Here is a 14351-nt window from a genome sequence, read left to right on the forward strand (position 1 = left end):
TCGAAGAAAATAATACCATCCCTATGTTCTTCCTGAATCACTGAATGGAAACCATTCTCCATCCTCCAACTGCTGACTGGGCCTAGAGCCTCCCTGCAGGCACCGGGCAGTACCAACTGCATCTTCACCAACACCTCCTTATTGAGCCTCAGGCACTGAATCCGTGTCTCACTTTGAAGAGATACTGCAGCTCTCCACCTGTGCCCATCCCTCAGGTGTCCCAGAACAGTGACCCCAGCCCTTGTCAAGCAATTTCCGAACACTGCCGGATGACAAGACACTCGTTTTAAACAGAGAGTTAAAAATCAAAGGCTCCCCCAAAATTAATTCCTCTGGTGAAATGGCCCTCTGCACCTCAAACACCGTTTTCCAAACTTTCACATGGAAGCGAAAAAGGGAGTCAGTCTACTCAGATACAGTCCATTCAGGCGCAGGAGAATAGGTTGCCGATCATACCTCACGGGCGCTGCACCCCTAAAGAGGAAACAAGCAGTCTACCTAGCAACCCTTTAACAAATCACCTGGTGGTTTTAGTGCAGTCAGGTTATTTATAACAGAACCCTACCCCTGAAGGGATAGTTTGGTACAATACCACGTTGAGTGACTGAGGTTGAAGAGCTTACAGAATTAATTGTTAAGGCTATCAATACCATTGATAACACCTTCTTGCCTGGTAAAAGGAAATTGTGGTGCTTGCAGTTTGGACTTCCATGCATAAGGTGGCCTTTGACTGTGTTTAGATATTTCAAAGGTGGAGATATTTGAGAAAATCATGAATAAGGCAGCTAGGAAATGGCTTGGGGTACCACGTTGTCCAGGTACTGTAGCATTGTATAGAAACTGATTTTTGGAGTTCAAATGTGCTAAGACCAGCCTGGAGATGATTTTATCTCAGTCTAAGGATCCGGCAGTCTTGAACATCGCTGCAACGGTGAAAACTGGGATGAAGTTAGGGTGACCAGATTTGAGTTTATGAAAAAGAGGACACTTCGTCGCGGGGACCCCGCCCCCTCCCCCGCGACGGAGTTTTGACATCTTTTTCACGTGCAGATGACCCCGCCCCCTCCCCCGCAACGAAGTTTTGACATATTTTTCACATGCAGATGTCATGTACTATTGTAAATGATGCTGTGTCACTAGTGGAGGCGTGCTCAGTGTTACCAGATTGGAAATGGTGCTCAGTGTTACCAGATTGGAAATGGCGTATCGTATCAAAGGTATTTGGAGGATAATTATCATATTTGGCAACACTGGGAGGGCGTTCGACCAATGACAGTTCTCTCTACAGTCAGAGCTCGCTCAAGAAGGTGGAACGTAAGGGAGATACCCTTTCCAAAACTTGTAAGGACGTAATAACTAGTTTGTGAAAGACCCAGAGAAACACAAAAATCCGACGAGACAAAATCCCGGACGATTTTGGAATCCCTGCCGGACGCATTTTTTAGGTCTCAAAAAGGGGACATGTCTGGGTAAAAGAGGACGTCTGGTCACCCTAGATGAAGTGGAATCCACAAGAAGCAGTTCAACATGCACAAGGCGCATTACAGCATAGATATATCACTGGGCAAGACAGAGTGGAAGACCAGGGTTTGGGTTAAGTGACAGTTGTAAAACATGGGGTAAGGCTACTTTGCTGGAGATGTGGTAGATGGTAATCAGCTTTTCACAAGCAAGAGGACGAAACTAACAGAAAACAGAAGTGGCTTCTCAGGCAAAGCAAAGGCAATGGATGAACTGGCATAATGTTGAGAAGAGGAAGATCAGCTGTGGGCTGTGGGAATTGTGGGATATGGATGCTAACCGTATTAAATTCATTGTTATTAGCCACTTATGATGTCCTCCCACCATCACAGAACCTCAGTCAGTGGGTGGGCGAAGACGCAAGCTGTAAGTTGTAAGTTGTGTATGGGATTTGGCTCAGTGAAACATATTCTGTCTGGTTGTAAAACTAGCTTGACCCAGGGTTGCTACATGTGGAGACATAATCAGATTTTAAAATCAGTGGCGTGTTTATTTGGGTTAACTCTTTGCCAGTTAATGGCGTCTGAGCCCCCCTCGATAGTAAACGCTTAAGAACAAAACACAAACAACAACAATGCGTTTAGATAATCTAAAAAGTTTCTTAAACCATAAGAAGCCCCAAATAATAGAAATCGAAAATAGGAAGAAACAGACGAAAAGTGAAACTTATACGTAACCCCAATAAAATATGACTCTCAAATATTTAGTGATATTTCCTAATACTTTTTTCCTACAGTCCACAAAAGCAAGATGACCTCCCAGTGGACCTCCACACATTTCCATTATTCATACCTGCTGTGTACTCTATCTTAGTGAAACGTGGTGGCTGGTCATTGATGTCCTCTAGGTAGATGCGGACCTCCTGTAGAGTAGGGTCAAGGTTGGGGTCCAGAATGCGATTACGCTGTGACCTTTGACCTCTTGGGGGTGTCCAGTTGCGGTTGCTGGAGGCCTTGACAATGATGGAATAAAGTGGAATGTCCTCCCGGTCAAGATCTTTTTTGACACGCAGCACGCCTGCCGGGCTCAAGCCAAAGTTTCCCTCAGTGTCTCCCCCTGCAAGACACCAGTGGGACTCCCTTTAGTAACGCATTAGTGGTAGATCTATTAGGTAACTGGGGGTGTTTTTTGGTCCTCAATTTGTAATGACCTTAAAAAGATATGGGTTTAGCACTAAGATCAAACAGAAGATGCTCAGTAATGCCATAAGTTCATGTGAATGCTTACACTACACATAATGTTTATAGGCTCTTTGGTTATAATGGTTTTACAAAGATCTTATAAAGCTTTCCCTCACATTTTCATTTGAACGTGACTCAACATAATTACAGGAAATGGGATCTTTGGCTTAAACACTTAAATGTTCAACACTGAAGCCTTTGATGAGTGGACACTTCTAGTGTGTTCTAGTGACAAAGAAAACTGCTTTTATTCTTTGTTACTCTGTGTGTTCTGGCACTTGTGGGCATAGAAAAGAGTCTAATGGCAGGAGTGATTGCTTTAAAAAAATAAAAATATAGAGCCTCATTTTAGGAAACATCTATTTTTTACACAGAGTGTGTCAGTGAATCCTGACCGGCGATGAAGTAGTACACGACGGCGTTGGCGCCCTCGTCGGCATCCAGTGCTCCTGTCACGTTCCCCACCACTGTGCCTGGGGGGGAGTGCTCTGGGACAGTCTGGACCTGGTAGGGCAGGCTGCCCCTCTGTGACACACACACACACACACACACACACACACACACACACACACACACACACACACACACACACACACACACACACACACACACACACACACATATACACACACACACACCCATATACACACACACACAGACACACATGGAGTGGAGTGTAAAGTCAGCAACATTTAATGTATGAAATGACCATTCTGTGCCAGATGTCTAGTGTAAGATAAGTAAGATACAATATTACAATATACAGTATGTGTAGGGAACTAAAAATCCACTCCGACTCTCAATGTCTGCATTGTGAAATATTCAGTGTAAATACAGTTTCACACATAGGCAATCACGATAATAGCACAACCTCAGACGCCAGAATTGAACAGAAATGTACACAGAAGATCGTGAGAACTTCTGCCTCAACCATTTCACAGGACACCCACACATACAATTCAAACACACATACACATAGATGTTTTAAATGAGGGTGTAGGATTCATATGTGTGTAGGTCTGGTCTTACCGGGGGCTTGAGAAAGACAGGCTCGTTGTCATCAATGTCTGTCAGGGCTACCTGAAGTGGCTGAGTGGTCTCATACGGCACGGGCTGGCCCAGGTCATAAGCCATTATGATCAGCTGCGGGGCATAAGATGAGCAGTAAACGACTTAGAGCCAGAGACCCGCAATAACGTCTCTACAATAACATGGAAAAATGTTTTCAATGAAAACATTTTCTAAATAAACAAATGCAAAAGGTAATTCATGTAATTAAGTTTAATTTGAATTCGGTGTGCGCAAACCATACACATGCTCCACAGAGAGTCTAAAGAAGTGAAGTGAGAAGTGTGCATAGGCAAAAACCATAAGTTTGAGAGTGCACATGCGTGTGTTTATGACTGAATGTGTATGTGTATGTGTAGATTTTAAATGCTTGTGTTTGTGCTATCATATGTGTGTGTTTTTTTTCATTTGACTGTATATCTTTTTCCTTTTTTCTATGTGTGTTTTTCATTTGCATGTGTGCTTAGTTACGGCCCTGCCTGTTTTTTTATCTGTCTGTCTGTCTTGCAGGGTGGAGCTTGTGGACAGGTGCAGGTAGTGGCCTGATTGGTTGCTGGGGCCATAGAAACGCTACCTGTCTGGTGTGTGGCGTTCACTCTCTTCTCTTCAGCATGCATTGGACTTCTGCTTTCTTCATCACATCACATTTTTGTTTATCATTACATTGATGGTGTTTAGCTTTTTGGAGTATTCTTATTTACTTTAATGAATTACATTATTTAAATGTTTTTCCACGTCTGGTCTACCTTCATGTGGCCTCACCAAACGAGCCTGGTGGGCGTAACAGTTAGTGTGAGCGAAGAGACTTACGCTGTGAAGGGCTTGTTTCTCGCGGTCCAGTTTCACGGCCGTGGTGATGACTCCAGTAAGGGGGTCGATGTGGAAGTTCTCCCAGTCCCGGTTCCCTGCTCCCGTCTGCAGGAAGGAGTAACGCACCTCCCCATTCACCCCTTCATCCTCATCAGTCGCAAACACCTCATACACTACCAGACCTGGGGGCTGCTCCTGTAAGACACACATGCGCACACACACACACACATGCACACACACGCACACGCACAAATACGTGTGAGCAGACATGCACAATCACACACAGATACACAAACACATGCATGAATTTAGGAAATCTATTTAGCTTTATACCAGAAAAGAACATCTGATCTCTCAGAATTCAGTTTCTCTTGTACTTCGGGTTACAATGTGAACTATTTCAGTTCACAGAAATGTACGTTATTTGATCCCCAACTACACACACACAGACATACTTCCTGGATGTGCATGATGGTGCCGTTGGCGGGGCGGACGAAAACGGGCCTGTTGTCGTTGACGTCGATGACGGTGATGTGGAGGATGGCCGTGCCCCAGAGGGGAGGTCTGCCGTTGTCAGTGGCCACCACCGTCAGGTTGAAGCGCTCAAAGGACTGCAGCAGACGCAGGGAGCGCACCAGACCACTGTCAGGGTCCAGAGAGAAGGCATCTGAGAGGGACAAAGACAGGAAGAGAAAAAGAAAGAAAGACACAAAAAAGACGAGAAGAGAAGAGAAGACAATGAAAGGAAAAGAGAAAATAAGAGAGAGAGCGAATAGAAAGAGGGTGTTAGAACAGAGAGAGAGAGAGAGATCAAGAGAGAGGAAGTGTGTGAGAGGTAAGGGGTGTGAAGGATGTGTGTAGTGTTCATAACATACTTCAAAAGCATTATTATCACACATCTGCTGTGGTTTCATGATCATTTGTTTGTTTTCATAAACATCTTACAGAACTGTGCACTACACACAAGGAGGTGTCAGTTTGTTGTCGATAATTATAACTGCTGCTACACCACATGAAACTTGACATGATTGCAGCCCCACATAACTCATATGGAAACATTTGATGTCAAGTTGAGCTTAGCTCATTACAACTCATTTGTGAAGTTGCCCTACCTAGTGAATAAGGTTGAATGCAAAAGCTAGCGCTTCACTAGCCAATACCTTGTGATGTAAAGGTTCAAAGTCCACGGAACACACTACATCACACGTTTTCTGGACGTGAATTTTGTCCATAGGGGGGCGGTGCAACTGGAACATTTCAATCTCAAGAATGGCGTAAGCTAAAGTTTTGAAGTTTGATGTGCTTATACTTGGCTACATTCTTTGGATGCACGCTCAATTTTGTGACATTTCAGTTCAGTTTCAATTCAGTTCCATTTGCCTTGCTCGACAAAATGGCCACCAATGGCCAATACAAATGCATAATTGTCACTTAATTCGTGCTCATTCTCTCACTGTCTGCGGCAGTCATATTACACACCGCTATGCAGTATGTTTAGTTTGCTGTTCTGGTGATGAATGTATGTCTACGTATGTGTCTGGGGGTGTGTATATGTATGCACACCAATGTGTACATAGATATGTGTCTCTGTGTATAGTGCATATCTATGTGCCAATATGTTATCAGTTCATCACTGTGTGTATGTGTTTACATGTGAGTGCATACATGTCTCTGTGTGGGTCTATGTATCTGCTTGTGTGTGTGTGTGTGTGTGTGTGTGTGTGTGTGGTGTGTGTGTGTGTTTGTAAGTGTAATCTACCTGCTCCAGGCCCCTGCATGCTGTATGTGAGGATGGCGTTCTCTCCCTCGTCCAGGTCAGTGGCAGAGAGGGTGATGACTGAGGTTCCACTGGGCTCGTTCTCAAACACACTGGTGCTGAAGGCCCGCTCAGAGAACCGTGGACGGAAATCGTTCACATCCAGAACAGTCACCAGAACCTGACAACGGTGCAAACACAAATACACAAAACATTAAGCTATGCTTCACTAACCTTTATGAAAGTACATATAATGACATATGGATACTTACTTCATAGAGAGAAAGATTCAATAATTGATAAAACAGCTCACCATAAGCTCGGCATATGCACTCAGTGTGTTTACTCACAAAAAGTGCGCTTACTAACAACACACTATGACACACACCTGAACTGAGTTTTCCCTTCGGTTGTTAGTAATTCCTCCGGGGTTGTCACGGGCAACAGCTGTTAGGGTGTAGTGGTCTTTGGTCTCCCTGTCCAGTGGGGAGAGAATGTAGATATCACCCTGATGGGAGGAAGAGGAGGAGGAAAATGAAGAGTAGGCAGATGGCAGATATGAAATATGTTTAACAATAATATGAAATATTATTATTTATTAACTATAATAAATAAATGACAACATTTCATTTGTTTTGCAAGCTGTAATAATTCATTTAGAATGAAGATTTGTTACACAGAGGTTGTGTCTGAGCAATGTGGAGGAACTCACAGTGGTGGGGGTGATGCCAAACTTCCCCTCCCCATCCACCAGGCTGTACTCGATGACGGAGAAGAGACCGGAGTCGGCGTCCGTGGCACTCACACTCACGATGATGGTGCCCAGAGCTACGTCCTCAAACACAGGTTTCTACACACACACACACACACACACACACACACACACACACACACACACACACACACACACACACACACACACACACACACACACACACACACACACACACACACACACACAAATACACAAATACAGACATAAGGAGGGTAGATGCCACCTCTGCTGACCTGCTGACGTGTGTATTGCACAAAAATGGAATGAGACACACTACTGTGATGAAATATGAGGTCAGAGAGTTTTTCATTCCCAGATGCCATGGTTGGGCAGAGTTTAAGACAAGCCTAAAATGCTACCTGATAGGAGGGCTGTGAGAAGACGGGGTTGTTGTCATTGACGTCCACGATTCGCAGGTGGACGGGCAACTCGGCGAACCGGGGCGGGCTGCCGTGGTCCTGAGCGCGAACAGTGAAATTCAGCCACTGAACCTGCTCGTAGTCCACTGTCCGGTTGGCCACAATCTTCCCTGTGTCCACACATCACAGCCGGCCAGGGAAACAAAAATGCATATAGACTTATATATCATCCAGTAACTGTCTGTTAAAGCACTCCTGAAATGTGTTCCTACATTGTAGAGTTATTCCCATCTACCTAATATTTAAACAACTCTTCAGATGTCTTACTGTGTTACTTAACAACTGAAAGCTGTAATGATTTCATGACCAAAAGTTCTTTCCAAAATCTCATGACCAATAACCTCATGACCAGAATCCTTCAAAACTATTTGAATGTATAGCATACAACCGAGATAACTCATATGACAGCAGTCACATCATCTCAACACCAAGCCTTATGCCCAACAGTGGGGCTCCTGACCTGTGGCGGGGTCCTCGAGCCTCAGGTAGTTCCCACGGGGCAGGTGCAGCAGCTGGTAGATCACCTGCCCATTGGGGCCTTTGTCAGGGTCTACAGCTGACACAGACAGCAGCGTGGTCCCCGGTCGGGCCCCTTCCAGAATCTTCTCAGAGAAGTTAGCCACGCCAAAAGGCCGGAAGCGTGGAGCGTTGTCATTGACGTCGAGCACGTTCACCGTCAGCCTGGCTGTCATTGGGAAGGGTGGGGTGGGGGGGTCAAAGGCAATGGGAATACAGAGAAGGATGCAGGAGAAAACATGGTGGATGTTGAACTAAATCGAAACTGAGCCAATGATTCAATCTATATGGATGCATAGGCTTGTATGGGAAGAGACTGTTTGTATGTGTATCTTACCATTGGGCACACTGACTGACTGGTCAATGACATCACTGGCATTGTCATGGACAGAAACAATGATGTCGAAGGTGGCAACGAGTTCCCTGTTCAAAGGGTTACGCACAAACACAGAGCCTAAAGGAATACACACACATACACACATACACACAAACACACACACACACACACACACACACACACACACACACACAAAAACACATACATACACACACACAAACACACACAAACACACACAAATATTGCATGTTGACACAGCGTTGTTATAATCCACATCATCAATCAATAAGCTGTTTCAGATTTGAAACTCATCTACTCTGCTGCTCATATAAAGTTGCCAGTGGAAAAATAACACAGACCAGTGGTGGCCTTTTACATTATGACACATCAGCTGCATAATATTTATATTTTTAAGATTTTATCTGTGACTGTGCTTCCAAGGAACTGAACCATGACCTTGTTCTAGTTAATCCTATCTGACTGATCTGCCAGTGGAGCTACAGTAAACATTTGCATCTCTTTAATCGGAGTCCTGCACAGAGATGTGTGTTTCCTGGTGAGAGCTCACCGGTGTGGAACTCAATGCCAAAGGACTCCTGCAGGCCTCTGACGGGCTTGTTGGCGTCGTCTCGGGCCTCCACTGAGATGATGTAGTACTCAAGCCGGGGTCGGAGGTCGGGGTCCTCGGCTGTGAGCGTGGCCACCACCTCCCCCGCTGGCGTGGACTCGTTGACGCTGATGGTCTGCACTGGGCGGATGAAGCGCGGCCGCGAGTCGTTGACGTCGTCGAGCATGACGGTGAGCGTGGCGGTGGCAGAGATGGCCGGGGTGCCGCGATCGATCGCCATGACGATGAGGCGGTAGGAGGCGCGCTCCTCGCGGTCCAGGGAGGCATTGCCCACCAGCACGGCGCCCGAGAGGGAGTCCACCACGAAGCGGTCCTGGGCGCCGCTCTCCAGGCGGTACAGAAGCCAGCCGTTAGCCCCCGAGTCGGCATCAGAGGCCGACAGCTGCGTCACCACCACACCTGTACACACACACACACACAAAGAGGACTGCATCATAGTTTGACTGTATCATGTACTGTATATCTGCTCTCTTAGGTTTGACCTCTTTTACCTTTAAGTCAAAATTATTATATCAATATTCTCTTCGTCTGTCTTTCTCTCTACCACACACAGACAAACACACACACACACACACACACACACACACACATGTACCTGTGGGGCTGTTCTCGGGCAGGCGTACGGTGAAGCTGGCCGGGTTGAAGACTGGGGGGTTGTCGTTGACGTCCAGGATGATGATGCTGAGGGGCACACTGCTGTTTAGCCCCCCCACGTCCTCGGCCAACAGCTGCAGCTCCAAGCGCGGCTCTGAGAACGCCTCCCGGTCCAGCACAGCCCCCTCACGCACACGCACCTCACCTGTAGCACCACCAGGAGGAGAGGACATATTGCTTGGGGAAATACGAAAGTTTTGTCATGAAAATAAAAATGGATTTCAACTCTGACACACATTCACTTGATTCACACTTTACTTCATCACGTCAGCATTGCTTGTCTGATCAAAATGTTTCATGTAAACGTAGTTAAATAAATAAACGGATACAATGCGATGCTATGTCACCTGTGTCGGCGTCTATTGTGAAGAGGTCGACTCTAGAACCCAACAGCTTATACTTCACTACTGTATTCATTCCAATGTCCCTATCCAGAGCCTGCACCGGACCATTCAGCACAGTTACGGAAGTTCCTGAGAGAGAGAAGTGGGGGAGGGGGGTTGGTTCACACTGAATGTGATGAGTGAATTCTATAGGCTTAAGCACCTGCATTGGATGGATACATGTCATCAACACAAGAGTGAGTTAGTTTAATTCTGTGTTGAATGAAAGTGTGGATAAGCTTGAGATGATTGAACAAAGGGTTGAACTTATCATTAACAGACACAGGAATAGACAGATGTATGAGTGAAATAACTAAGGAGAGCGAGAGAGAGAGTAGGAGAAGAACACCAAGAACGGCCCATCAGGTACCTGGGAGGGAGTTTTCCATGATCTCAGCGCGGTAACTAGGGCGAGTGAAGAGAGGCCGGTTGTCATTCTCATCCAGGATCCTGATCACCAGAGTGTCCGAGTCCTGGATGGAAAGGCAGGAAAAGCAGGAAAAGACAAAGGAAAAGGGGAGAGGTACCATGAATTAGGAAGGTTTGACCTGCTGTATCGAGTCAATGGAACTAGCCGAGGATTTTACCCATAATGCTTTAAATCATCATAAATTATATAAATCATCTTGTGTCACATAATACAAATTGTGTGTGTGTGTGTGTGTGTGTGTGTGTGCAGAGGTTAAAAATTTACCCGCCGTGCTATGCGGGGGTTCTCAGGGTTGTCTTTGACTGTGATGGTCAGTCTGTACTCGTCTATTCTCTCTCGGTCCAATGGCCGGTTCACCTGCACCACGCCCGTCTGAGAGCCAGAGAAGGGGGGGGGGGGGGGTGCAGAGGAGAGAAGGACAGAACGAGAGACATGAGGAGAATAAAAAGTAGAATGAAGAAAGCAATGCTGAGGAACATGTGGGCATAAGTCCAGTACTGTTTTCAACATCCACATGAATAGCCTCGACAAATCGTCACGGAACCCAAAAACTTTGACATTTTGTGCAGCTTGTCTTGAAATTCAGGCTTGATGGCCCGTCTCCCCCTCCCACCACCCACCCTCCCGAGCTCTCACTGTCTCATTGATGTAGAAGGCTCCGTCCTTGTTGCCGGCGGTGATGTTGAAGGTGAGGAGGGCGTTGTGGCCGCTGTCTGCATCCGATGCTCGGACCCGGGCCACTGAGGTGTGGATGGCTGCCCCCTCACTCACACTGGTGTTGTAGGGCAGGTTCCGCAGGATTGGGTCGTTATCATTGATGTCCAGAACCAAAACCCCCAACACCACCTGAAACAGAGAGGGGTGAGAGACAACCTTCAGCTGAACCATTGTGTGTAGAGGTTTGTGTCCAGTATGGGCACGTGTGTGTGTGTGTGTGTGTGTGTGTGTGTGTGTGTATGTGTGTGTTTGCTCACGGTGCTGCTTCGGGGAGGAGTCCCCAGGTCCCGTGCTGTGATGGTGATGTTGTAGGAGGGCGTGGTCTCTCTGTCCAGCTCCACATCTCTCCTGACACGCAGCTCCCCCTCCACCGGAGAAACCACAAACTCGTCTAGCACACACAGAGAGAGAGAGAGAAAGAGAGAGAGAACAAATGTGAAACTATACTGACAACTATCAGTGTGTGAACGTCATCCCTTTTACAAACAGACACACTCATTTACACACACACACACACACATTTTCACACATTCTGTCTCACACAAACACACGCACACATGCACGCACGCACGCAGGCAGGCAGGCAGGCAGGCAGGCAGGCAGGCAGGCAGGCAGGCACGCACTCACGCACGCACGCACGCACGCACGCACGCACGCACGCACGCACGCACGCACGCACGCACGCACGCACGCACACACACTCTCTCACACACACACACACACACACACAGGCAAACTCACTCTTGGGGTCTCCCGCAGTGATGGTGTACTCCACCTTGCCGTTAAGCCCTGAGTCCTCATCAGTGGCCCTAACAGTCCACACACGGGGCCCGGGCTGGCCCTCTGTGATTTCAAAGGGCCCCTCAAAGGCCTTTTGGAATGTTGGGGTAACATCATTCACATCCAGCACATTCACCATCACCTGTGTAAGGAAACAGACAGTCAGGTGGAGCTCAATAAGCACTGAATACACTGATTGTTAGTCCTGAATGCTATGACCATTGCGTATCTGTGTGAGTGTATACATGTGTGTGTGTTTAGGTGTGTAAGACTATTGTGTGTGTGTGTGTGTGTGTGTGTGTGGACACGCAGAACTCACCGTGGTGCTAGATGTCAGACGGAGGTGTGGGATAGGACACTGGTCTGTTGCGGTCACAACCAGTGTGTAGCGTCCATTACTGACTTCATAGTCCAACTCTTTGACGGCAACAATCCTTCCCTAAATGCAATTTAGCGCAGAAATTCCCTCAGATCTATACTTCATATACCTAGACTATTTTGCAGCACCTTTATTCCCAGGGTTTCTCTTTCAAATTATATGTGAATAGACAAAGTCAATATGAGAAGAGAAATTCCTTTTCAATTTATTCACAGACACTCTTATTCAAACTGCTAAACTCAAAATAAAAGCCATATCAGTCTTTGCTCACCCCTCTGCCACACTGAGAAGGCAACTAAGCCTTTTTTATTTGGATCACATAATATACAGTTTACTAAATACTTTCTAAACGTTCTTTGTCACATCAATTTATCAAAGGGAGAACCCATGCAAGCTAAATGTTGAACCACTTGAAAATGAAACATGGTCCTACTGTAGATCTTAACAGGTACTTTATAAGCATCTCTTCAAGCACATGCTGCAGGCCTTACCGTTAAGTTATTGATGCGGAATGTTTGGCCAAGATTGCCATGGGCGATGGCATAATTGAGGGTTCCATTGAGCTCCTCATCGGGGTCGATGGCTGTTACCGTGGCGATGGTGGCCCCCACTGTATCAGGCCCTTCACTGAGCACGGTCACATACTCCTCCTCCGGAAACTCGGGCGCGTTGTCATTCTCATCCACAACACGCACCCACACTGTGGTGGATGTCTTTTGGAGACATGAGGAGAAAAAAAAGAGAAAGAGAGAATATGGACTCTCTTGGAAAAGAAAAGAACCATTTGTTCTGACTGGTAGAGGTCTATGCATCAGTGAAGACCTTCTTTAGATGTGGTTTAATGCCATTACCATGTGATAAAGATGCATATTCCCAAATAGGCTTTTTCACTGACAGGATGAATGAATTTTTAAAGCCCATGGTGAATGTGCAACTCTCTATAGGCCTTTGTAATGCAGTTTTTAGAGAAATTTCAATACCATGTCAATCAATTGAATTCCTATAAACCACGTTACTTTTTTTAAATCTTGATCTGAAACTCGCCTGTTACCCAAGACCTACAGTGTCAACAGACATGTAACATGAGGAATTACACTGAAGCAGCACTTCTCTTTAATGTTCTCACCATTGTGTGTGGTGTGTGTGGAAAGGCCATAGCAACAGTCTTTCTTCTCTATTATTGCTCAGTTTTATTCTTTCTCTAAATACATTAACAGCCAGCACCACGCATCTGATGGCTGTACTCTCCACTGCTAACAATGAGGCCTGAAAGGAAAACTGAAAGATTGAAAGAGCATAGTCTCTTCCATTTAAGCTGTTTTTGTATTTTGTATTATGCATGCCCCAGATGTAAATCCATTGGGTAGATGACATGTAAGACACAAGCGCTACTCAAAGGTAAACAAGTCCAGCAGGATTTGGCTGACCACATCTCTTTTGATATGTATGTTCCATGTGTAATGTACCTGTTAAGTTGACACTGCCGGTAACTTGGCCCGCAGGAACTTCAAGAAGCATATTTTTATAAGAACACTTCAGTTAAATTGAACTACCCCCCCCCCCCAAACAAAACAAAACTAAAAAACATTTAGATGCAAAACTAGCTGGCTAAGCTAATATAGGCAAACAACTAAGAGTGCTCATCTTTGCTCCTAAGCCATCAAAAACTATTTTAGGCGTGCTTAATAAGGTGTGTGTGGCACAGTGACTCCAGCCAAGTAAGAACGTTGGGTTAAGCCTTGGGGGCTTGGAACCACACAACCACTGTGACAGTGACATCGTTGAGGCTGGAACTTTGTTTATGCCATGACCCATCCCATCCCATCACGTGACAGGGATAGCTGATGTTGTTGATTTTGTGCTGAAAAGAGTGTTTGTTTCAGTTGGGGCGTGATGATGCCAGAAGTAACTGTAGCTTGACCAGATGTGGAGAGGTTTTGTGTACCACTTTGCATTTCCTTATTGATGTTCTATGTGTGTGTGTGTGTGTGTAAGTT

General features: G+C 45.9%; 1 protein-coding gene across 1 annotated transcript in view; it reads right to left on the reverse strand.

Annotated features, from left to right (window-relative positions):
* cdh23 (cadherin-related 23) overlaps positions 1-14351 on the reverse strand; it is a 197855-nt gene that overhangs the window by 13752 nt on the left and 169752 nt on the right. Inside the window, exons 37-57 of the mRNA XM_031579449.2 lie at positions 12846-13067; positions 12295-12414; positions 11937-12117; positions 11453-11586; positions 11115-11324; positions 10743-10850; positions 10419-10521; positions 10013-10138; positions 9607-9810; positions 8952-9410; positions 8384-8500; positions 7991-8215; positions 7471-7640; positions 7049-7186; positions 6725-6844; positions 6340-6517; positions 5036-5247; positions 4581-4775; positions 3732-3845; positions 3098-3227; positions 2314-2577 (exon numbers count right to left, since the gene is read on the reverse strand). Coding sequence (XP_031435309.1) covers positions 2314-2577; positions 3098-3227; positions 3732-3845; positions 4581-4775; positions 5036-5247; positions 6340-6517; positions 6725-6844; positions 7049-7186; positions 7471-7640; positions 7991-8215; positions 8384-8500; positions 8952-9410; positions 9607-9810; positions 10013-10138; positions 10419-10521; positions 10743-10850; positions 11115-11324; positions 11453-11586; positions 11937-12117; positions 12295-12414; positions 12846-13067 — 3730 coding nt within the window. The remainder of the gene's footprint in view (positions 1-2313; positions 2578-3097; positions 3228-3731; positions 3846-4580; positions 4776-5035; positions 5248-6339; positions 6518-6724; positions 6845-7048; positions 7187-7470; positions 7641-7990; positions 8216-8383; positions 8501-8951; positions 9411-9606; positions 9811-10012; positions 10139-10418; positions 10522-10742; positions 10851-11114; positions 11325-11452; positions 11587-11936; positions 12118-12294; positions 12415-12845; positions 13068-14351) is intronic.

This window comes from Clupea harengus, chromosome 13, assembly GCF_900700415.2.
Source record: "Clupea harengus chromosome 13, Ch_v2.0.2, whole genome shotgun sequence".
In the NCBI taxonomy this organism is placed as follows: Eukaryota; Metazoa; Chordata; class Actinopteri; order Clupeiformes; family Clupeidae; genus Clupea; species Clupea harengus.